This window comes from Sardina pilchardus, chromosome 15 (assembly GCF_963854185.1).
Source record: "Sardina pilchardus chromosome 15, fSarPil1.1, whole genome shotgun sequence".
NCBI classification, from domain to species: domain Eukaryota; kingdom Metazoa; phylum Chordata; class Actinopteri; order Clupeiformes; family Clupeidae; genus Sardina; species Sardina pilchardus.
The window spans coordinates 24,211,706-24,231,092 of NC_085008.1; the positions used below are offsets into that span (position 1 = coordinate 24,211,706).

The following is a 19,387-nucleotide window of genomic DNA, read 5'->3' on the forward strand; positions in this document are numbered from 1 at the left end:
GGTGGGAGGCTGTTTGTGCAGAGCCCCTGGGTTTAGACAGGTCTGGGGGTTCCCTGCTAAGGGTCAAACCCTGGCTATGCACATTGTGTGGCAGATCTGGCTCAAGCAGCGGGCCTGCTGGGGTTCGCCATTAATCGTTTCAGGGAGAGAGCGAGAGAGAGAGAGAGACTGAGAGAGAGAGAGAGAGAGAGAGAGAGAGAGAGCGTGTCTGCTGGTCAAGAGGTCTGCCTCTTGACTGTGCCAGTGCAAAAAGCATGAACTTCAAAAAATATCACAAAAGCCTAATTACAAAAAAGTGTTCAGCAGCTCATATGCTTGGCAGATAGATGTGACGGGAAAAAACAAACATGTAGAAATACTAGATGTAGTGCAAACATAATATAATTGTGTATTGTAAACATGAGCCCTATATAATATGATTGTGTATTGTAGTGCTGAGGTTCATCAATCTTACAGTTATGCCTATATCAACACTGGGGGGCTGGGGGTGCCGTGCCACATTCCTGCTGATGTCAAAAATCAGCAGGCGTACACTGGCCCCATTGCCCTCGGTCCCTGTCTTAGCAGGTACAGTGTCAGAGCCTATGACAGTTCTGGGTCAGTCTATTCAACCATCTGAACTGAAGCGTGAAGCTCTCCTGGTGTAATGCAACACTTAAACTGACCTGCCCTCAGTAGATGGCTTAAGCAAAAACAAAAAACTATACATGGCTGCTTCTGTTTTTTTTTTTTCAATTGCCATTTTACTTACTGTCTGTTTACAATAAGATTGTCTATAATTGACAACATTATTTAATTAGATATGAACAGTAAATTGAGGCTAATTTGATAACTTAACAATGTTAAAAGAAAAAATAAACAATAATACAACTAAAATTAGCATTAGAAATTCATTTTAACATCTCTACCAGTGACAGATACAATGTTGCTACTAATCGACTCATTAAATGACTAATGATAAACTCATAGCAATTTACAGCCAACTCAGAGGCAGTAACACACTCATCATCATTATAATTATCAGTTCAAACACAGTTCAGTGAATGAACTCATCTGAAATACAAGCTCATTGATAGGCTGTTTCCCCTGCTCAGTGATCCCCCACCCTACCCCCACCCCCACGGGATATCAGCATATGTAGCAGCGCTACACCTTGTTGCCACCACAAACTCATGTCTCCACTCCCAGTGCCCCTGTGTAAGGCTTTGGTCCAGCAGAGCTGACGGGCTACCAGCCGCCACACAGCGCCTTGGGCTGGCCCGGGTGTTCGGTCAGGGGTATAGGAAGCAGGTCAGGCTCGGCTACCTCCCACTGAGACCCCCGGTGCCCAAAGATGGAATTGAGGCTCTTGAGGGCTTTCTAATCTGCTCTTTGGCAGAGGGCTTCAGATGGTATGGTTTTGTGCTCTTGGGCACTGATCCACAATCGGAGAACGGGGTCTGAGGCCGGCTTAGCCGAGTTTGATTCCCTGCCAATCTTGATAAGTCCCCAAAAGCCAGTGATCACAGTGTGGTGTTTGTGGGAAACTTGGCCCCGACAGTCTATTACTATTTTGAAAGTGGGTTCTCAGCCAACTTCGAGTTGAAAATTGGTTGTTTACCTGTGTTGTACTTGTTGTTTTATCAGTCCCTAAAATCGTGTGCTTATGTCATTAATAAATATGAGATTTGGGATACAGGCTATTGTTTGACGTAATGACTGATAAGGGAGTGCTGATTGTGCCAGTGAGTCAGCTATGCCTGTTTGGCTGAGTAATTGTTTGACCTTGATATCACTGCAACAGCAAATGTAATTTTCCCCTCATATTCCACATTCCAGTTATTTTTTTAAAAATAGTACATCTGGATAGGCTACTTTTACGCAGCGTTAAAATTCATTTTGTTTTCTTTTTTTCTGCAGGCTAAATGATTTGTGTTGTAATGACATGCTTTCATACCACAAACAACAGAGCGGAAAATTAGGTAGCCTATTATCAATTGGTACAGCAATAGCACGCACTGTGCAATCTTGGGAGTTCCTTGGGTCGATCCCGGCTGTAACTGACTGTTTGCGCTTCCAACAGCCACTGTCAGTTGAGAGAAACCTCTGTAAGATCTTACGTGATTCAGGGATTTCCATTTCAGTACAAAAAAATAACGCCAGACTGTCAAACGCAGGAAAACTGAGCCAAGAAGAATATCTGTGGGAGTTTCGACAATAGTCATGCTAATTAGGCTATCACTGACAACCTGTACACTTTGAGTTGAATCATGTGATACAAACTGGAATTTGACACCTGGGGGGTTCGACACATCTGTAAATGGCGCTGTACTTGATTTGACACAAAGGTGCAGGGATTTGGTCGAAGAAGACAAGAGCAAGGGACTGGAAGCTTCCTCAAGACGTTGGGCTACCTACCTGTTTCAGTTCCAGTGTTTCCAGCCTCTGTTACAAAACGCAGTCGTCTCTGCGCGTCTACAACATTGTACAGAACGAGACGCAGGGAGACACAAGCTGGGTCCAGACGACTCAAGACAAGTTTCAAGTTTTCAAGACCATGTGGCTGCTGTCTTAACTGAAACTCGGATTGCAAAAATTATGCTACCGTATTTTAGAGACAAATCGAGGCAAAGTCTACAGAGGAATAGAGCTCCGTCACCTTTGGATTGTTTTCATCTGTTAAGTGCTTCTTAACTCATTTCGCACGCGCACGTCCATGATCGGAGAGGTTGTCCAAGTCAGAAAAGGTAAGATATTTCCATTACCGTTACATCGAAATTCTTTTATTATATTTTTACCGTGCTGTTTCGTTTTGACGTTGTATGATTGTCTTTTCTTTGACAGTGTGTAACTTTTTTCCTTTAATTTTCAATCACATCTAATCTTTGACCAGCTCAACATAGTCAGCTGGAAGCATTCAAATGAAATCATATGGATTAATGACATTAATGATATTGCTGATAGAAAATGCATGATGCGATTATTATTATTATTGTTAATAGTAATAATAATGATGATATAAATATTGTTATTATTCATAATATTATTATGTCTCTTATTATCCCTATTGTACGGCGTTATTCTTCACCGGGTTGGATTTTCTTTCCAAAGCTTATGTTTATCTTTCATACCTACCTATATGTAGCTCACCCCTAGTGCCCCTGCACATACAGAATACAAAAACCCGCAGACCATGAAAGTCTTAAGGCGAAGCTCCAATATTGTCCATGCATGTTCAAGCTGAGCCTGGCGCTGAAAGGTCTAATAGCTGGCAATCAATAAATTGGCTAAAGTTGATGTTTAGCATGTGTAATTGCATTTGAGCGTGGGGCTCCGAGATTTCCTTATCTACATGGATTTGTCATTCCCTTGAGATGCGTATCTCAGGGACGGAGATATTTACCTCCAATGGTCACTGAGCAGGTCCGTCGTCAGTGTTGATCCGCTTTCCTCTCTTCCGTGTGCATTTGACAGATATCTCTCATATTTGTTTATAATAATTATTCATGTCTCCTTGACTGTTTGTAAACCCACTAAGTCCCCAGCTATTTGGCGAGAGGTTGCCGAAGAGGGCGACAAAAGCACCTGTTACCAATCTATCTCCGTAACAGTGATGGTTTATATCTTTTCAATAATTTCCATCGCTCTATTTTCTCAGATAGTTGATCATACAGAGAATATTCAGAATGGGTTTGGTTTGAGTAGACCATTTGTTGTGTGATCCCTCTCAGAAAAAAACATGGATTTTGGTCATATCTATACCTAACAAAGTGACTATGTTTAAGTGTACAAATATTTATTAAACATCTTTGTGCATACATTAGTTAAAGCATGCAGCAATAATGTTAAGATGGTTATAGATTAGACATTCTGATGGACATTATCATGTTAATGTCTGTAAATGTCTCTTCAGTTGATGTTTTGTCTTTGTGTTTTACTGAAGTTGATTTCTAACCTTTAAAGGCTGATTTGTCAACTACACTATCCTCACATCTGGCATGCTGTTTACAGTATGAGACAAAACAGCTACATTTATAAAATGTCTGTTTTTATATAGTTGCTCTGCTTTTGTCAGTATTTAGGCTGTTGCGATTATGTAGGGGTTTTAGGGGATATTCTTGATTAGATGCCATAGTAAAACTCCCCAGTGTAGTTGTCTATTTTACTGAACATTCCACCTATTACCGTGCAATTCAGCTATTGAAAAGTCCTGAAAACTTAAGTTTACCCAGGTGCACCGCAGACAGGGATCAGTTTATCTTCAGTTTTTTAAAGCTGGAACAAATCACCATCACGCCATTAAAAAAGTACCCCCGTCCCTCCCTCCTCCCTCCCACCGTACCCCACCCCCCTTTTGTGTCCAAGTGTCCTTTTAAGGTATTTGATTGGAATGTGTCAAGAATGTTAAATAGGCCCATTGTCTACTACCATATGTGGCTGCAAGTGTGGTGAATTGGATTGTTACTAGATCTTAGTCTGTAGTAATTGTATTTATTGTACTTTGAAACTTAAGGTACAGCCATGGCTGTTACACAAAAAAAAAATCAGTTTCAGACAGAGGGAGTATGAGCTGGCAGTGGTGTGCCTGGGTTTCCAGCTGTGCGTTTTCCCCCTTTTTGATTTGTAATGAGTGGGCTTTAAGAAGTTTAATTTTGAATTAAATGGCCACTTGACAATGAAACAATTGCTTATCTGATTGCATAGTTGCAGTTTATCTGATTGGAAGGTCTGTTTCGGAAAGAATAGCATTGTATTATTAGCGGAAAATAGAGTGATGGTTTTCACATGTGTTACATTGTGGGAATGGGTCCTTTTGCTTTTTCGGCCTTTTTTTTATGAACTTCCTCTCAGTTAAATCCTGCGTTTGGTTCCAGCATTTTTCTTTTTTATCACTGAAGACAGAGAGCAGAGACACCCCACAATTGTTTTTGGAAAAACTGAACCATCTCACAAGATTACAGACAGTTCAGAGAAAAGATAACATTGATTATCTTGATGTCTGCTTCCCCCCTGCTACAATATTCTTATCTTCTCAGCGCAGATAGGTCTGAAGATATGGGCCTCACTGAGGCAAGCCTGTCTGTTTGGTCGAGCCGGTCAATATTTAATGCCGTTACACATTTCTCCGGTGTGGCAGTGAGAAACACCCCTGAACTCTTGCTTTTAGACCTAACGACATTTGACTTTTCACCGCAGTATTTCACGGGGGTGGGGTGGGGGGGGGGTGAGAGGTCCTTTGCCCCACCTTGTTAAATGGTCAGGACGGCATCACTCGCCACTGCAGGCCGTCCGGAGCGGCTCTGCACTTTGCTTACTTAACTGATGGTGTGAAGAGAAAATATTTGACACATACTGTCATTTTTTATCACAGTCCAGTCCACTTGAGGCTCTCTCTCTCTCTCTGGTGTGGGCCTGACACACCGTGCCTCACAGCCAATCCGGCTTACCCTTCTTAAACATGTGGAACTCAAAAAATCGCCTCAGAATAGTTTCTGAATTGAGCGGTCAGTCATCTGTGTTTTAATCGATTTTCTGCTTACTTAGGCTCCAAGGGATTGGTTTTGAAAGTCAGATAGAGATTTATCTTTTCTGCCTTATCCTCACCGTTTTTGATCTTATTTATCTTTTTATCCTCTGTTATAGGCTTATATTTGTTCAGAAAATTGCAAAATAACAGGGATCATAGTCAGGAAGGATTTTATGACCATGCGCGTGCCCTCAAATGCATTTTGATTCTGGTCAGATAACAACATAGATAAGGCCGTTAACAATATTGCTCCGAAGCAGCAAGGAGGAAACTTTTTTCATGCAGTTGACCTCTAGATGACTTTGAACAGATCATTTCCATTTATGAGCAAGCTGTTTCTTTTCCTCAACTGAACTGGGATTTTAATTTCCTTTCAGATCTTGCGTGAGAGTCGTAAATCTAAGTTACAGTAAGGCGCCCCCCCACCCCCCACCCCACCCCACCCCCACACACACACACACACACACACTTGGGTTGTGAGATACCTAGACAAATCAAAGGGCTGGCCACCTCTGGGGCCAGACAGAGCTCCACTGAGTCACTTCCCCTGGCCGAAGCAGCGGAGTGGTGCGAGGATGAGTTATGATCTCCAGTCACCCGATGGCAGAATAACAGCGATATGTTTTACTGCGCCGATGGCTAATGAACAGGCCGGCTCTCTCCCACCCTAATGAGAAACACCTTCAAGCCCTCACCGGGGTCAGGTCAGCCCTGACATTATGGTGCCGGCTTACAGCAGCGGGGCTGCGCCGTGCTTGCAGACGCTATAGTGGTTTACGGGCGCTGCCATTGGAGCGAAAGCCTGTCTGTCACCCTCACTGTCACCTAGTTAATCTTAGTCTCAAGCTACATTAGGGGCCCGGGGCCAGGGGCCGTTGGCACACTGCTTCTTTAATGAAGTGCTCCCCATGAGAAGCGAATCAGGAGTGGCACTGTATGCTTAACGTCAGCGGAACGTTTTGACCCCGAGGATTTAGCGATTGTCACCATCGTGAGGCTTTGGGGAACTGAACTTTACAGATGAAAGGCAAGAAGAGCACCATCACAGCTGCCACCCACACTGCGCTTGCAAGGCTTCTGTGATGATTCAAGGGCAAGGCATTTAATTGTCGTACAACTTTTGATAAAATCTTGAAGCAAGACCTGGACAGTCCGTGGGTGGCAGGAAGGGAGAGTTTTCTCTGTGCTAAATTAAAAAAAGAATGAGTGCAGGCCAGGGGCGAAACATCCGTTCATGATAAACAGGAGTTTGTCACAGTGGTGTGTCCAAATGTATCAGGTTTTACTAGCGAGAATGCGCGGAATGAAGGGGGCCACCCGCTTTGAGGCCTAGATCAAACGGTGCGATTCCTGCGCCGTGGACACCCACAACAAAGGTAGAGTGGCTCAAGCAGATGGCAGTCCAACAACAAGATTCACCTCTAACACTTCACAGAGAAGCAACCAGCTCCTGCTACTCACAGGGCTGTAAACAGAAAGGGCTGGGAGAATGCAGTGCAATACCATCCGTGTAAACAAACTTAACCCCCCCCCCCCAACCTCCTCAAACTGGATGAATCACGGACATTTCTGTAACAACTCGCAACACTTTTTGACTGCACTGAATGTGAAATCGACCGGTGCACAATCCGAGATAAGAGACGCCAGTGAATTCAGTGAGTCAGTGGGAGGTTTGTGTTTTGACAGAGAAGGGGGATTTCACTGCGGTGAAAATGGAGAGCCCGAGTGGTGTGTTCGCTGCGGTGTGGTGTGGTGTGGTGTGGTGTCGGGGCAGTTCGAGAGCGAGAGCCCAGCACAGCTGGCCACCTGCTGTACAGCAGCACAGACACGCTCAACAAGGAAGTGGCTTGTTGGGGAATGCAAACAGGCACCACTTCATTTGTTAAAAGCAAAGTCACCAGGCACCTCAACATTCATCAACAGCCTTGACCTGAGGCCCTTGAACCAACCCCAAACATACCTCCACATTGTGCCACATGACGGGAATATAATGTGGTTCTGTAGCTGGCTCATATAGAATTCAGTTGAATGGTTCCAAAAGAAACCTTAAAAGAAACAAACGTACAGTATGATTTAAGTCGGGGGCTACACTGACAAGACATGAAAAATGGAGTGAACGGACAGAAGAGAAGAGAAGAGAAGAGAAGTACACTCCTGTCAGGCAGTGGTGTGTGGAGGAGCGTTGTGTGTGCTTTGAACAGATGAGGATGGCTGCCTGTACCCTTTGATGTTACCCATTGAAGTGACAAGCCATTTGGGCAGAACGTTTTCATGCCAGCAGTGAAAAGCTAGTTTGCTATTCAGTGTACCCTTCTGTGTGAGCGCACATTGGTAAAGATTTAACACTGCAGTAAAGGTCATCCAGGACTGGAAGAGATGAGATGATTTCTTAAAGGAAAACTCCAGTATTTAGTTTGTCAGCAGGCCTACTGCTCCTAACTAGTGCTGGCCTCGGGAGGCTAGATCTCTTTCTAGTGTTTCAAGTGTTTTGAATGTTACCCAACAACATTAGGTGAAAAATGTATCTTGTTAAACTCAGTGGCTCTGTCAAAATAACCTAACTGACGTCACTCGTCCTCAGTGAACAGATTACGGGAGTTTTCAACAAGCACTGAGGGGGGATTTAACATCTTCCAGCCTTGATGAGTGACATATTCAAGTCTCAAAAGCGGGATTGCAGTTTAACAGAAGTGCACTGAGTGGCCGCAGTGGCCCTGGAGTGAGTGAGTGTAACACTGCCACTGAGTTTCTCAGTGAGAGAGACAGACGTATAGTGTAGCACTGTGGAATGTCCTCAGTTGCACTCCTTCCCCCTGTACCAAAAACTCCATGTCTCTCATTAAATGCCATTTCTGTCCAGGACTCATATGAAACCAGACAAAAAAAAAGGTACATGATTTGACCCAGGCAGACAGAACATCTGGATAAACAACCTACAATTGTACAAATGTGCATCTGTGACTCCCGCGTCATCAGAGTGTCTGGGATAAGTCATAGCATTGACAATAAGTCCCAGAGAGACCGTGAAAACGAATCACAACTGGTGGTGATAGCTGACCACAACAGTGGGCCCATATCAGTATCAGTGTAATCAGTGTGACGATATACATCTCTCTGTGTTTGTTTTTGGATTTGGCTGCAGATTCATGCGTGTGGAAGGAGTGCGTTTTTTCCCCTGAGATTGACACACGTCAGGGAACGGCGGTTCCACTTGCCTTGATCTGAGGCTCGCTATCCCTCCAGGCAGCTATGTATGGTTTCCAAGTGCCAGAGCTTGACTCTCTCTCTCGCTTTCTTTGGTCATATCATTAAAACTGGCACCCGTCTCTCTGTGTAAACATGCTTTGACAAGGTCCCATTCACAGTGACAGCGGAGATTAAGGATACTCTCGCTAATTGCTAGTTTTAAACGGGGGGGGGGGAAGTGGCAAAACAATCCTAATCCTCAGTTGTGAACCATGACTGAACCCGGTTACAGGGGTTCCTATCGACTGCAGCTTCCTGTTAGGCCGGACTCACATGGCCCTCCGTCGGGCCGTGAGGTGAGCGGGTACTCAGCACACATCCGATCTCTTTGAAGCCAGCAGAGGCACATCGGGATGGGGCATCATTCATTTGGTAACCTCTACACTGGGCGTCCTACCTGACCAGCTACTGTTGATGTAATGTTCATCCACTGTGCAGCGATAACAAGGGGGATAACAAAGCATTTTTATCAAGAAGAGTTTGGCCAGGCCAGGTGGTAGAGAAGCTGAGTAATCAGATTAGGAGCAAACTCAGAAATTAGTTCATAAGGAGCAGACCGCAGCATATCCAAGAAAAAAGGTTTGGACTCATTAGTCGCTTCTCGAAATCACAGCTCTGTGTAGTGGTGTTGACTGTTGTAGAAACCTGGAAAACACATAAGCTGCAAGACCCCAGTTTGTTGAGCATGCAGAAGAGATGAACCTCGTGTCACCCTTTCCCAATGTCTTCGGGACATGTAATCAAGATGTACTGCCTGTTTGCATGTATACTCTACTATATACAACCAGTAAATGCTATACTGCTGGTTAGTGCATGGCCTCGGCGGACTGGTGAATAAACAAGAAAGCTATTTGGAGCATTTGGCTATTTTACAGAGGATTTGTTGTCAATGCATTACGGTTCTTACAAACATACACTTTAAACATAAACATATTGTTCTCACATACTTCATGCACTGTGCAGTGACTAACCAGCCAGGACGGTTGGCTATTTTGTCTTTTTATTTGTTACAACATCCCCTCGGCAGGAATTATTGTGTAAACACCACACTGACTCAATTAAATGATAACCAGAAAAAGACGTTTATGGCCGTGCAGCTGGGCTGCGCACGAGGGAAGTTCCTTTCTTCTGGAAAGAAAAGGCTGTTTCTTTTCCTCCCGTCCTGCAGTCTAATCTGTGCCTGCGCGGCGCTCTCCTTGTGTGTCAAGAGCTCTGCATGGTGAAAGGATCAAACTAATGAGATAGATTCTGTTTCTCGCCCAATGCCGTCCTGAAGCAGGTTTTTTTTTTTTGGGGGGGGAGGGTGGGGGGCAGTCAAAGGTGCCAGTGCATTGGTTTGACATGCAGAACATTTCCAGGCAATGGGTTTAAACCTCTGGCATGACTCCAATCCACCCCATCTTAAGCTCAGGTCAAGGCTTGAGCAGACAAGCATTTGTTTACGAGCCGCAGACAATGCTACTCATGGTGGGCAGCAATGCTGTAATAGAGTTGTGTCGCCTGTTAGAGGGATGAATTCTGAACACACTGGCATATGTGGCATGCAGGTTGACCTGTGATTCTTCTCACTGCCTTTCCCCCCACTGATTCATTGCACTTTTTTACGACAAAGGAACATTCTGCTGAAATTGAGACGCATGCAGTCACAAACACCACTCTATCCTTCGATGTGTGTGTGTGTGTGTACTGTATAGGTGCATGCATGTTTGTGAGTGTGTGTAGTGTGTAGGTGGGTAGTGTGTATGTGTGTGTGTGTATGTGTATGAATGAGTGTGTGTTTAGTGTGTGTGTGTAAGTGTGTAGTGTGTGTGTGTGTACATGTGTAGTGTGTGTGTGTGTGTGCGTAGTGTGTGTGCGTGTGTGTGTGTAGTGTGTGTGTGTGAGTGTGTGGCCTCTCTGGGGGGATGGCACCTGCACGCCTCCTTTCATCAGACGTGTCCCGGTGTTCAGACTCCATATGGGTCCAGAGGAGTTTAGGATGCTTTACAGCTTTAATTTAGCATACAGGATGGCATGGCGGGGAAGCCACACATAGTCCAGGCCTCGGGTACTGTTACACCAGTGTGCCAGCCCAGGAATACTGTTCCCTCACGCTTCACCGCTCTCCTCCTCCACCTCCTCCACCACCTCCTCCTCCTCCTCCTCCTCCACCACCTCGTCCTCCTCTGCCAGATCCTCTCTCCACTGCTGGCCCATTGTGTTGATTGCACTTTTAGTGGGTTTTCATCTCGGGCGTCCTAATTTACATGCCAATCACAGGGTATTGATTACATGCACGGCTTGTGGCGGTAGCCTCTTTGTGTTGTGTAATAAAACACCGGTCCTCCTCTAACCTTTGTACTGTTCAATCCGCCTGCATGGCAGCCAAACTGTGCTAGGCACTGTGTCAAGGTGCTATATGTAGGTAAGGGCCTGGGATGGGGATATTTTTAGAAGCATAGGCAATCGAGAAAGATATTTCAGGCATGTGATAAAACATCTCCTTGTCTCACCTTTGATTTATGTTTCTATTTATAGTTGCTCCGGAGGGGGAGAATATTGTTTAATTGCTTTATGGCAGTTACCTTTGAATTGGTCCCAACAGCGAGTAACATATTTGTGTATTTTAAGCCTTCCCTGGAATGCAATCACACAGCTCAAGTGTCTGTTCCGTTATCTATTGTTAGTTTGTAAAGGAAGTATAATTTCCTTTATCTGGCTGCTATCTAGCAATGTGACAAAGGACCATTGTAGAAGTCACTAAAAGGCAGTGTACCTTGTCTGAGGACTGGACCCTTCGACGGGTTGAGCAGCGCTAATAAAACTATATTACTCAGGTCTGTTTTTCATCTGTCTCTGAGACCATGCTGGGAAGTTGGGCGATAAGGTCTTCAGAGCACCTCCTCTTCCATCCTGGCGCGCATGGTGTGTGAAACACACACACACACACACACACACACACACACAAGACAAATGGGCCGAAGAACACAAGGTCCTTTCGGTGAACTTTGTCCGGCGGCGACGCTCAGCCTTCCCACACGCTAACCTGGCCGCTGTCCCTTTGGGCCGTCCGCAGCGCCGGGGCAGACGGACGCGAGCGACTCGAGCGACTCGAGACTTGCGCCGAGCCGACGGAGACGGAGACGTGTGAGGGTGACCTTATTCCGTCATGCCACGCTCAGGCATGCCATGTCAACCAACACCGAGCGAGTGAGCGGGCGAATGCCGCTGCCATCGCGTCGTTGGCACCGAAAGAGCCACAGTGCCCCAGAATACCCGTGGCCATGTCCCATGCGCTCAGACAGAGCAGGCGTTTGGCCTCGGTTCAACTAGGCTGCTGTGGCAATGGTGGAGGACTTGAGTTTACGTCGTCAGTTCGCACGGCCCATTTCAAGACTCAGTTCCGAGCCCTGCGTGTCCCTTCTCATCTGGGTGATCACAGCAGTTAGTTCAGTTTTTTATGTTGGATTTTGAGGTAGATTTTTTATTTCTTTTTTTTGGGGATGGATGTGGCTTTATTGAGGTTGTGTGTGTTTGACGTGTTCTTTTGCTCTTTTCCAGATGGCAAAAGGTGGCGGAGGCAGGAGGTTCCTTCAGTGTCACCTGCCCAGTGTCACCTGAGAACATGGAGGGTGAGTGAGCATCCAACCCACTGTGTCAACATCTCTGTTATGACAACAAGTGTTGCGAACAAGCCTGTCAAACACACCGCTTGTTTCCATGAAAGCCTGATCAGTAGTGAAAGGTGTCAGCCATGCAACTGCATTGCTGTCTCATGACGAACACGCCACCTCATACACACACACCCACATACACACATACACACATGCGCACGCACACACACACACACACACACACACACACACACACACACACACACACACACACACACACACACACACACACACACACACACACACACACACACACACCATTCGATCTACCCTTGGTGTTGTGGTCTGGAAGACGCTCAGCTAATAAGCACCCTTGAAATATTTACTTGCCCGCAGCCGTCCATGGTTTCAGGTGTCGATTAAGTAATTAAAGAGGCGAAGGTGTTGGCCCTCGCTGCCATGGGCCAGCGGAGGCCCTTGGGTGTCGGGGGGGACACGGGGGTGCCGGCCGGGGCCCCCGGTGTGGAGTGAACGCCAGTTGTTTCCATGTTGTCGGTCCCGCCTCGGTGGTGGGCCAGCAGGGATCGTTTTTCTCTCGACAGCTCCGAGTCCGGACGCGGCGCCCTGTAGGTATTATGTAACGCGCGCGGCGAAATCAGATGTGAGGGAGCCGCGAGCAGACAGGCAGGGGCACATCGTCGCGAGAGAAAGAGAGAGAAGGAGGGAGAGAGAGGGAGAGAGGGAGCGAGGGAGTGAGGGAGGGAGACAGCGGGAGGGAGAGAAAGGGAGGGAGGTTTGAAAACTTCTGGTTGAAATTTGCAAGAAAGCTGGTTGGATTTAAGTTGGCCTCAAGGCTCAGTTTGGGAGTGTCGACAAGGCTATTTAGTCATCTCCAAGCTGCTACAAAATAGTACTGCACAGCCATGAAATGTCGGCGGCCTTTGTGAATGGCCGTGTTTGAGATACTGCACCTCATGGATATAAAACAAGTAACTTCCATCTCTGTGTGTGTGTGTGTGTGTGTGTGTGTGTGTGTTTGTCCGTGAGTGTTTGGGTGCCAAGGGGATTTACTGGGGAATGTATCTGTGAGTGCCTGTGTATTTGTGTACACTAGTGTCACACTTGTTTACACATGTTTGGCATCTGTTTTAGTATTTTAAATTTGTGAATGAGTTGTAGGCTGTTTGTTTGTCTCAAATGTATTTCTCTGAGTTTGGGTAATTCCAATGCTTGTCCATTTCCTGCAGTCGGCAAGTTGTGTTTTCACATAGATACACATTTGTACGCATGCGCTATATGTTGATTTGATTTCTCTTCTCTTCAGGTGACGTTATGGGTGCTAGCCTCCCTGCTAGCCCTAGTTGATGGATCTGTTGCTGGGAGGGACAGAAAGGAGTCTTTGCCAGCAGTTCTAAGAAGCTCAGAGAGAATGGCATGGCATCCAGCCAATCACCCGCAGGCACAGGAAAAGGAGGAGGAGAATGATGACCACACTTCCTGGGCCACGCTATTTGGTGAGCATGCAGACAGTCAGTCCAACAACAAAGCATCTCTTCAGCAGAGCTAATAGTTGTCAAGTAGAGCTAAATATGGACCACTCACTGTTCCAAGGCCCACACCCTGTATGCGTGTGTGTGTGTGTGTGTGTGTGTGTGTGTGTGTGTGTGTGTGTGTGTGTGTACCGGTATTTAGATTTTAGTTTCAAGTGTTTTAATACTTCTGAGATCCGGGGAGAGCGTAGTGTTATTCTGAGGGGCATTGGCAAATCAAATAAATCTAATGCACTCGGGCCTCCCCTTTGCCCCATGAACACAATAATGTGTAAATCAAACCTGAGCCCTGGCTGCTGACCGCCATAAAACACAGATTGTCGCTCCCATACAACGAACTGAACTCCTGGACGAGTGCCAGCAGCAGGTCGGCTCTGCCGGCGAGAGCGAAGAGATGGCCTTGGTGAGGGGAGGGGAGCCGTCCGACCTCCCAGTCCCCGCATGGATGGAAACAATCATCGGCCCGGTATTCATTTCACTCTGCTGCCCTGGAGCCCCCCCGATACCGCGCCTGAGAGGTGTATCACACTCTGGGACCCGGGATCCTGATCCGAGCCTCAAAACAGATGTAAAGAGATCCGATATAGGGTTACCGAGCTGGACCCTTATCCCAGAGCATGTCCTTTCTGCCTTTCTCTTGCTGCCTCCCCTGCAGCAACACGGACCCGGATCAAGGATGCAAAGAGGGTCCAAGCTAGCGGACTTTATCTTGTAAAGAGAGGAGAATTTATGGGAAGTTTCCCATAAAATTCTAATGTTTTGGAAATCCGCTGGGAAATATGTACTGGTAATTTAGTGTCAGAGTTTCGGATGTCATGAGAAAGTGATCTCAAACAGACCAATTACTTCATGTCTTGACATTGTTAGGGTTATGTTGACGCCCACAAAAGCTATTGATAGTCAGTAACCTTGGCATTACTTTATATTCACATGTATTAGGGCTCGCTATTACTTGCAGATGGTCAGAATGTCGTCCTTTAGTAGACAAGGTTAAAATACTTCTCAAAACAATGCTTCAACGATTTGATGAAATTCCTGGCTCTTTTCTGACCTTTTGTTTTTTTACCCAGCTGTTTTTTTCAGACTTTTTCAGTCAGTATCACTAATGACAACACTTTGTGATATTTATAGTATAACTTTACCTCAAGCATACAGTCACTACCTATCTTCTGCTGACAGTAAAAGATTACTTTTTACAATGCACATCAGAAACTGAGTTGCTAGATTGGTGCCATTACCTAAATCTTTATGGCATATTTCTGTAATTATAAGACGCACATAGCAAACAGCATGGCAAGTTTTAACACAGCAAATCCGACGTCAATTATAACCTCTTTTGCCTGAGGAACATTTTGACTCATACTTTTGACTCATACTTTTAGAAACCATAGAAACATGCGAAAGATTCCCCTGGCACAGGCCTCTTTTCTTCAAAAGGAAACAATAGATTTGTTGACAAGCAAGAAAATTCCATTGCTGCTTCTGTGTCTGAGTATATGATTTTATGTACAGTATACGCTTAAATGTTGATGACCTTTCTGAAAAGGCTTGTGTATGTTTCCCATAATAATTCTCCCATGTGTCTGGTGTGTTGCAGAAAGTCCCACCCCTCTGGAGGAGGCCGAAGATCACCCAAGACGGTGGCAGCGGTCTGCCTCTGACCCAGCATCCCAGCGCTCGCAGAGGAAGGGAAGGAAAGGGAAGAAGGAGAAGGGCCAAAGGGGTAAAAACAGGGAAAAAGAGACTTCCGACTGCCGCATGGAGAGGAGGGAGATGAAGGTGCGCGACCTGGGCTTCGGCTACGACTCGGACGAGATCGTGGTCTTCAAGTACTGCGTGGGCACGTGCTTCAGCGCGCGCAAGAACTACGACCTGGTCCTCAAGACCTTGATGGCCAACGGCAGCATACCGAGCCACATGGTGAGCTCCCACCCGTGCTGTCGGCCCACTCAGTACGAGACCGTGTCCTTCATGGACAGGCAGACCTCCTGGAAGACCATCAAGCGCCTGTCCGCTGCCAACTGCAGTTGTGTGGGATGAGAGGGAGAGGGAGAGCCAGGCTGCCGCACGAGCGGCTAAATCGGAAGCTATCGGAAGAAGCTCCAGAAACAAGAGGAAACTGGAGAACGGGAGGTCTGAGGTGACTGGACAGGTGGCGTGGAACGCGGTGCGGACGTTAAGGGAGGTCCACGGTCTCATTGGCGTGGTGGGGTGCGTCGCGAGAGTCCCCGATTCTCCAAAAGTGTGAGCATCACACTGAGGCTGAGTGGCGATGTCTTGCAAAGCCATGTGGACATAAAGGAAACAACGCTGCTAGCCATAATGACACCCAAAGGCTTTCTGTTCGACCATAGGCCCAGGCCTTCACGCGTCATAAGGTCCTCAGCCTGAAAGGGAAGTTAACACAGAGTAACTGGCTGTGTGAACACAGAGTTCTGGTATAGGACATAAGTCATCACTTTGTTTGTTTGTTTTTGACGGTCTTCATGTGCCTTTAGCATCACATAGAGCTACAAAATGATTCTCTTGTTCCTGACATGTCCGCTGCCATTAAGTTAAACAAGGAGAGGAAAACCGCGGGCATGCAGACATTGAGTTTGAAGACCAACAACTTTTACATTTGAAACATTAAAATGAAGCAAAGTTGGGGTAATTGCATTGATCAGACCAAGGATGATTTGGTGTGGTGCATGTGTATATTTCCTTCAATGGCAGCTTGGTCACTAACAGGTCACTAGAGACCATGACACAAAGAAGCCAAGAGTTAGTCTGCCTTTCCTGTAGACATGTCGGAGATTAATCTCAACCGACCCTCCCCCAACCCAGCTTCACCGCCCCAACATCGTAGTCCAGGGAAGCAAGGACATTGGAATTGATGCAGACCTCCTGAAGTTTGCAACTTCTTTGAACTAACTCATGTCTCTTTGTATTTGTTTATATAGTTTCTTCCTACTTACTTTTATCATAGCATGTCAATGAAATGACCAGTCACTTTGGCATAATCGGAAGATTTAGCCCTATCAATACAGTGACAGACAGAAACACTAAGTGGCACATGTGTATGGCCTAAGCTAACTGTCACTAGTTATCTTAATCGGTCAAGGGGACTATCATTTCGGGCCACATAATGCCAAGCACACAGAGACTGCAATTACTGTGATTTTCTCCATTCAAACTTCAATGAAAACTTTCACCATTTAGAACATTTACTCCCATTGTGCTTTGATCTGATTCCTTTTGTGCAGCAATCTCATGAGCATGAGAGCAGTTTACATCAAAAGGCTAACTTGTGTTTCAAGTCACCCCGGAAAAGGGTTATGCAGGGTTTATTTGCTTTCAAGTGATGAATTCTGCGAGACACTTTGCATTATTTGACACAACTAGTTTACATGTCCGTAAACGATCTTGTTGACAGCCTTTCAACACGTGATGTATTAGAGGTTCTCTGTGGGGGAACAGTTTGTCAGTAATGATCTTGAATCTCTTTCTCTGAAGGTTTATTTGAAGTGAGGAACAAGTGGGTGACAGAGGGGTTTTAGAAAGGCCACTGGACGTCTTGTAAACCACAAGGAAATGTACCGGCTCTGGGGCTGCATATCTTTGCAGAGATTATAATATCTCTTCCATGTTCAAGGCCTCATCTCTATTTTAAGCATGTGTGTGCTTGAGCTGGTGTTCAATTTAACATGAATGGCCCATAATACTCCAAATAGCAGTACCACTTGACTACAGTCATGTTGCATGACAATAAGTGGGGGGCAAACATGCAAGGTCAAATTGTTACCCCTCTCTGGAGTTTAACTGGCTACTCGGTAACCTTTTGACCTTGAACATAACCCTGTTCCCCCTGTTGCTGTTAGCATCTTTCAAAAAATAGCTAGGCAAATCTGTGACTGTTGCTGTTTCCATGAACTTTCACTTAATATTCACAATGTCTTTTTTATTGGTTAATCCTGTGTATGTTTGTCTGTGTATATTCAGTTTATTTCTCAGGACGCTTTACTGTAACTCATTGTTGACCATAATATCACTTAGATACATATTGACCTCATATTTTTTATGTATTAGGAGATCGGGTGGAGATTTCCCTTTCATTGAAGAGTACAAAAAAAAGACTATCCATTTTGTGAACGATTTCATTGAAACATATGGAAACCAATGTCTATTCATTCTTTAGGAGCTGTGCCTTACTCCAAGGCTTAGAGGCTAGGCTGTGTTTGTTCTGGTTGAGTGTATACACTTGTTTACTGTGAGGCTCCTTTTCGTATATACACGGGAGGAGGCTCGCATAGGTCTGCTGCATTAGGAGTATCCAGTCTTCAGCCCTGAGGGTGGTTCATGTTTTATTTTTTTCTCTCATGTAAATAAGTCTGTCATTCTTGATAAGATACATTAGCTCCCCCATTAGATGCTATGCATCTCTTCGCCTTATTATGCAGCCGGGGGAAGTATTTATTGCTGTTAAGTTATTTATTTATTATGGTTTTTGTATTGGACTTGTTCTTACAAACATCAGATGTCTATTATTTATGAAGTGGCCATGTAAGATTTGTTATTCTTTTTTTTTAATGGAGCAAGATCCTTATAAAGCAACACTTCCGAAACATTCACAGAGGGACAATGATTCATTCAACTTCACATCCATCAACAGCATTCACAAACAGCACACCTGGGTCTACTTTATACACCATCCAAAGTCTCTTTCCTGTTCTCACCGGGCTCTTAATAGGCAGTTAACATGGTGCAAATATCACTAGCTAGGTCTCTTCCAACTCTGCCACTCTCCCACAGTGCCAAAGCACGAAGCCAAGAGTGGAGAAACTGTGCCTGACATCCCTGTCATCGGGGACCAAACACCTCAGCCCGACCGAGGGCCATGTCTAATCTGAGTTAGTGCTTTACCATCACAAGGAGCCTTGTTGTTCCACAGTTAAATGTCATTCACAACCTCATAACTCCAGTGTTCATTATTATTATTATTATGATGATTGTTATTATTATTATTATTATTATTATTATTATTGGTGTTGCTGTTATCATTTCACTGTTGTGAAAGTTCTCTACGAACTCTATTTTTATACTATTTTCTCCTATAAAGGAATAAAGTTTTATTAAAAAGATCAGTGTTCAAAGGAAATACTTCAAAACAGATTTTATGAATGAACAGGCAGAAAGGTTAACAGATTAATAAGAATAACTGGTAGACACATAGAAACATGTTTGAAAGCCTATATTTACTGACAAATGACTAGGGAATAGGACACCAAGGTCTTGTTGCAGACAAAATATCCTGAGAGACAAATTGAGTGTGTGTGTGTGTGTGTGTGTGTGTGTGTGTGTGTGTGTGTGTGTGTGTGTGTGTGTGCACCTATAAAAGCATAACGGATGAGAAATATGGGGTACATGCATATCACAAGCATGTTACATAAACTATTCATGCCATGAGGTGTCATGTTATCAAAGAGACCAATAGAGATTCCATTTAGTGTGTG

General features: G+C 45.2%; 1 protein-coding gene across 1 annotated transcript; it reads left to right on the top strand.

Moving 5' to 3' along the window:
• The first annotated feature begins 13,769 nt into the window (after positions 1 to 13,769).
• On the top strand, positions 13,770 to 18,852 carry LOC134102156 (artemin). Its single transcript, XM_062556164.1, has 2 exons — positions 13,770 to 13,859; positions 15,493 to 18,852. Exons 1-2 carry the CDS (start codon positions 13,775 to 13,777, stop codon positions 15,933 to 15,935), a joined length of 528 nt encoding a protein of 175 aa, XP_062412148.1. The 5' UTR covers positions 13,770 to 13,774; the 3' UTR covers positions 15,936 to 18,852.
• The last annotated feature ends 535 nt before the right edge of the window (positions 18,853 to 19,387 follow it).

Excerpts from the sequence above, each read along its gene's own strand:
- LOC134102156 (XM_062556164.1), top strand. The coding sequence starts at position 13,775 with ATGGCATGGCATCCAGCCAATCACCCGCAGGCACAGGAAAAGGAGGAG. Across the intron at positions 13,860-15,492 it reads TTCCTGGGCCACGCTATTTG|AAAGTCCCACCCCTCTGGAG; the intron begins GTGAGCATGCAG and ends GGTGTGTTGCAG.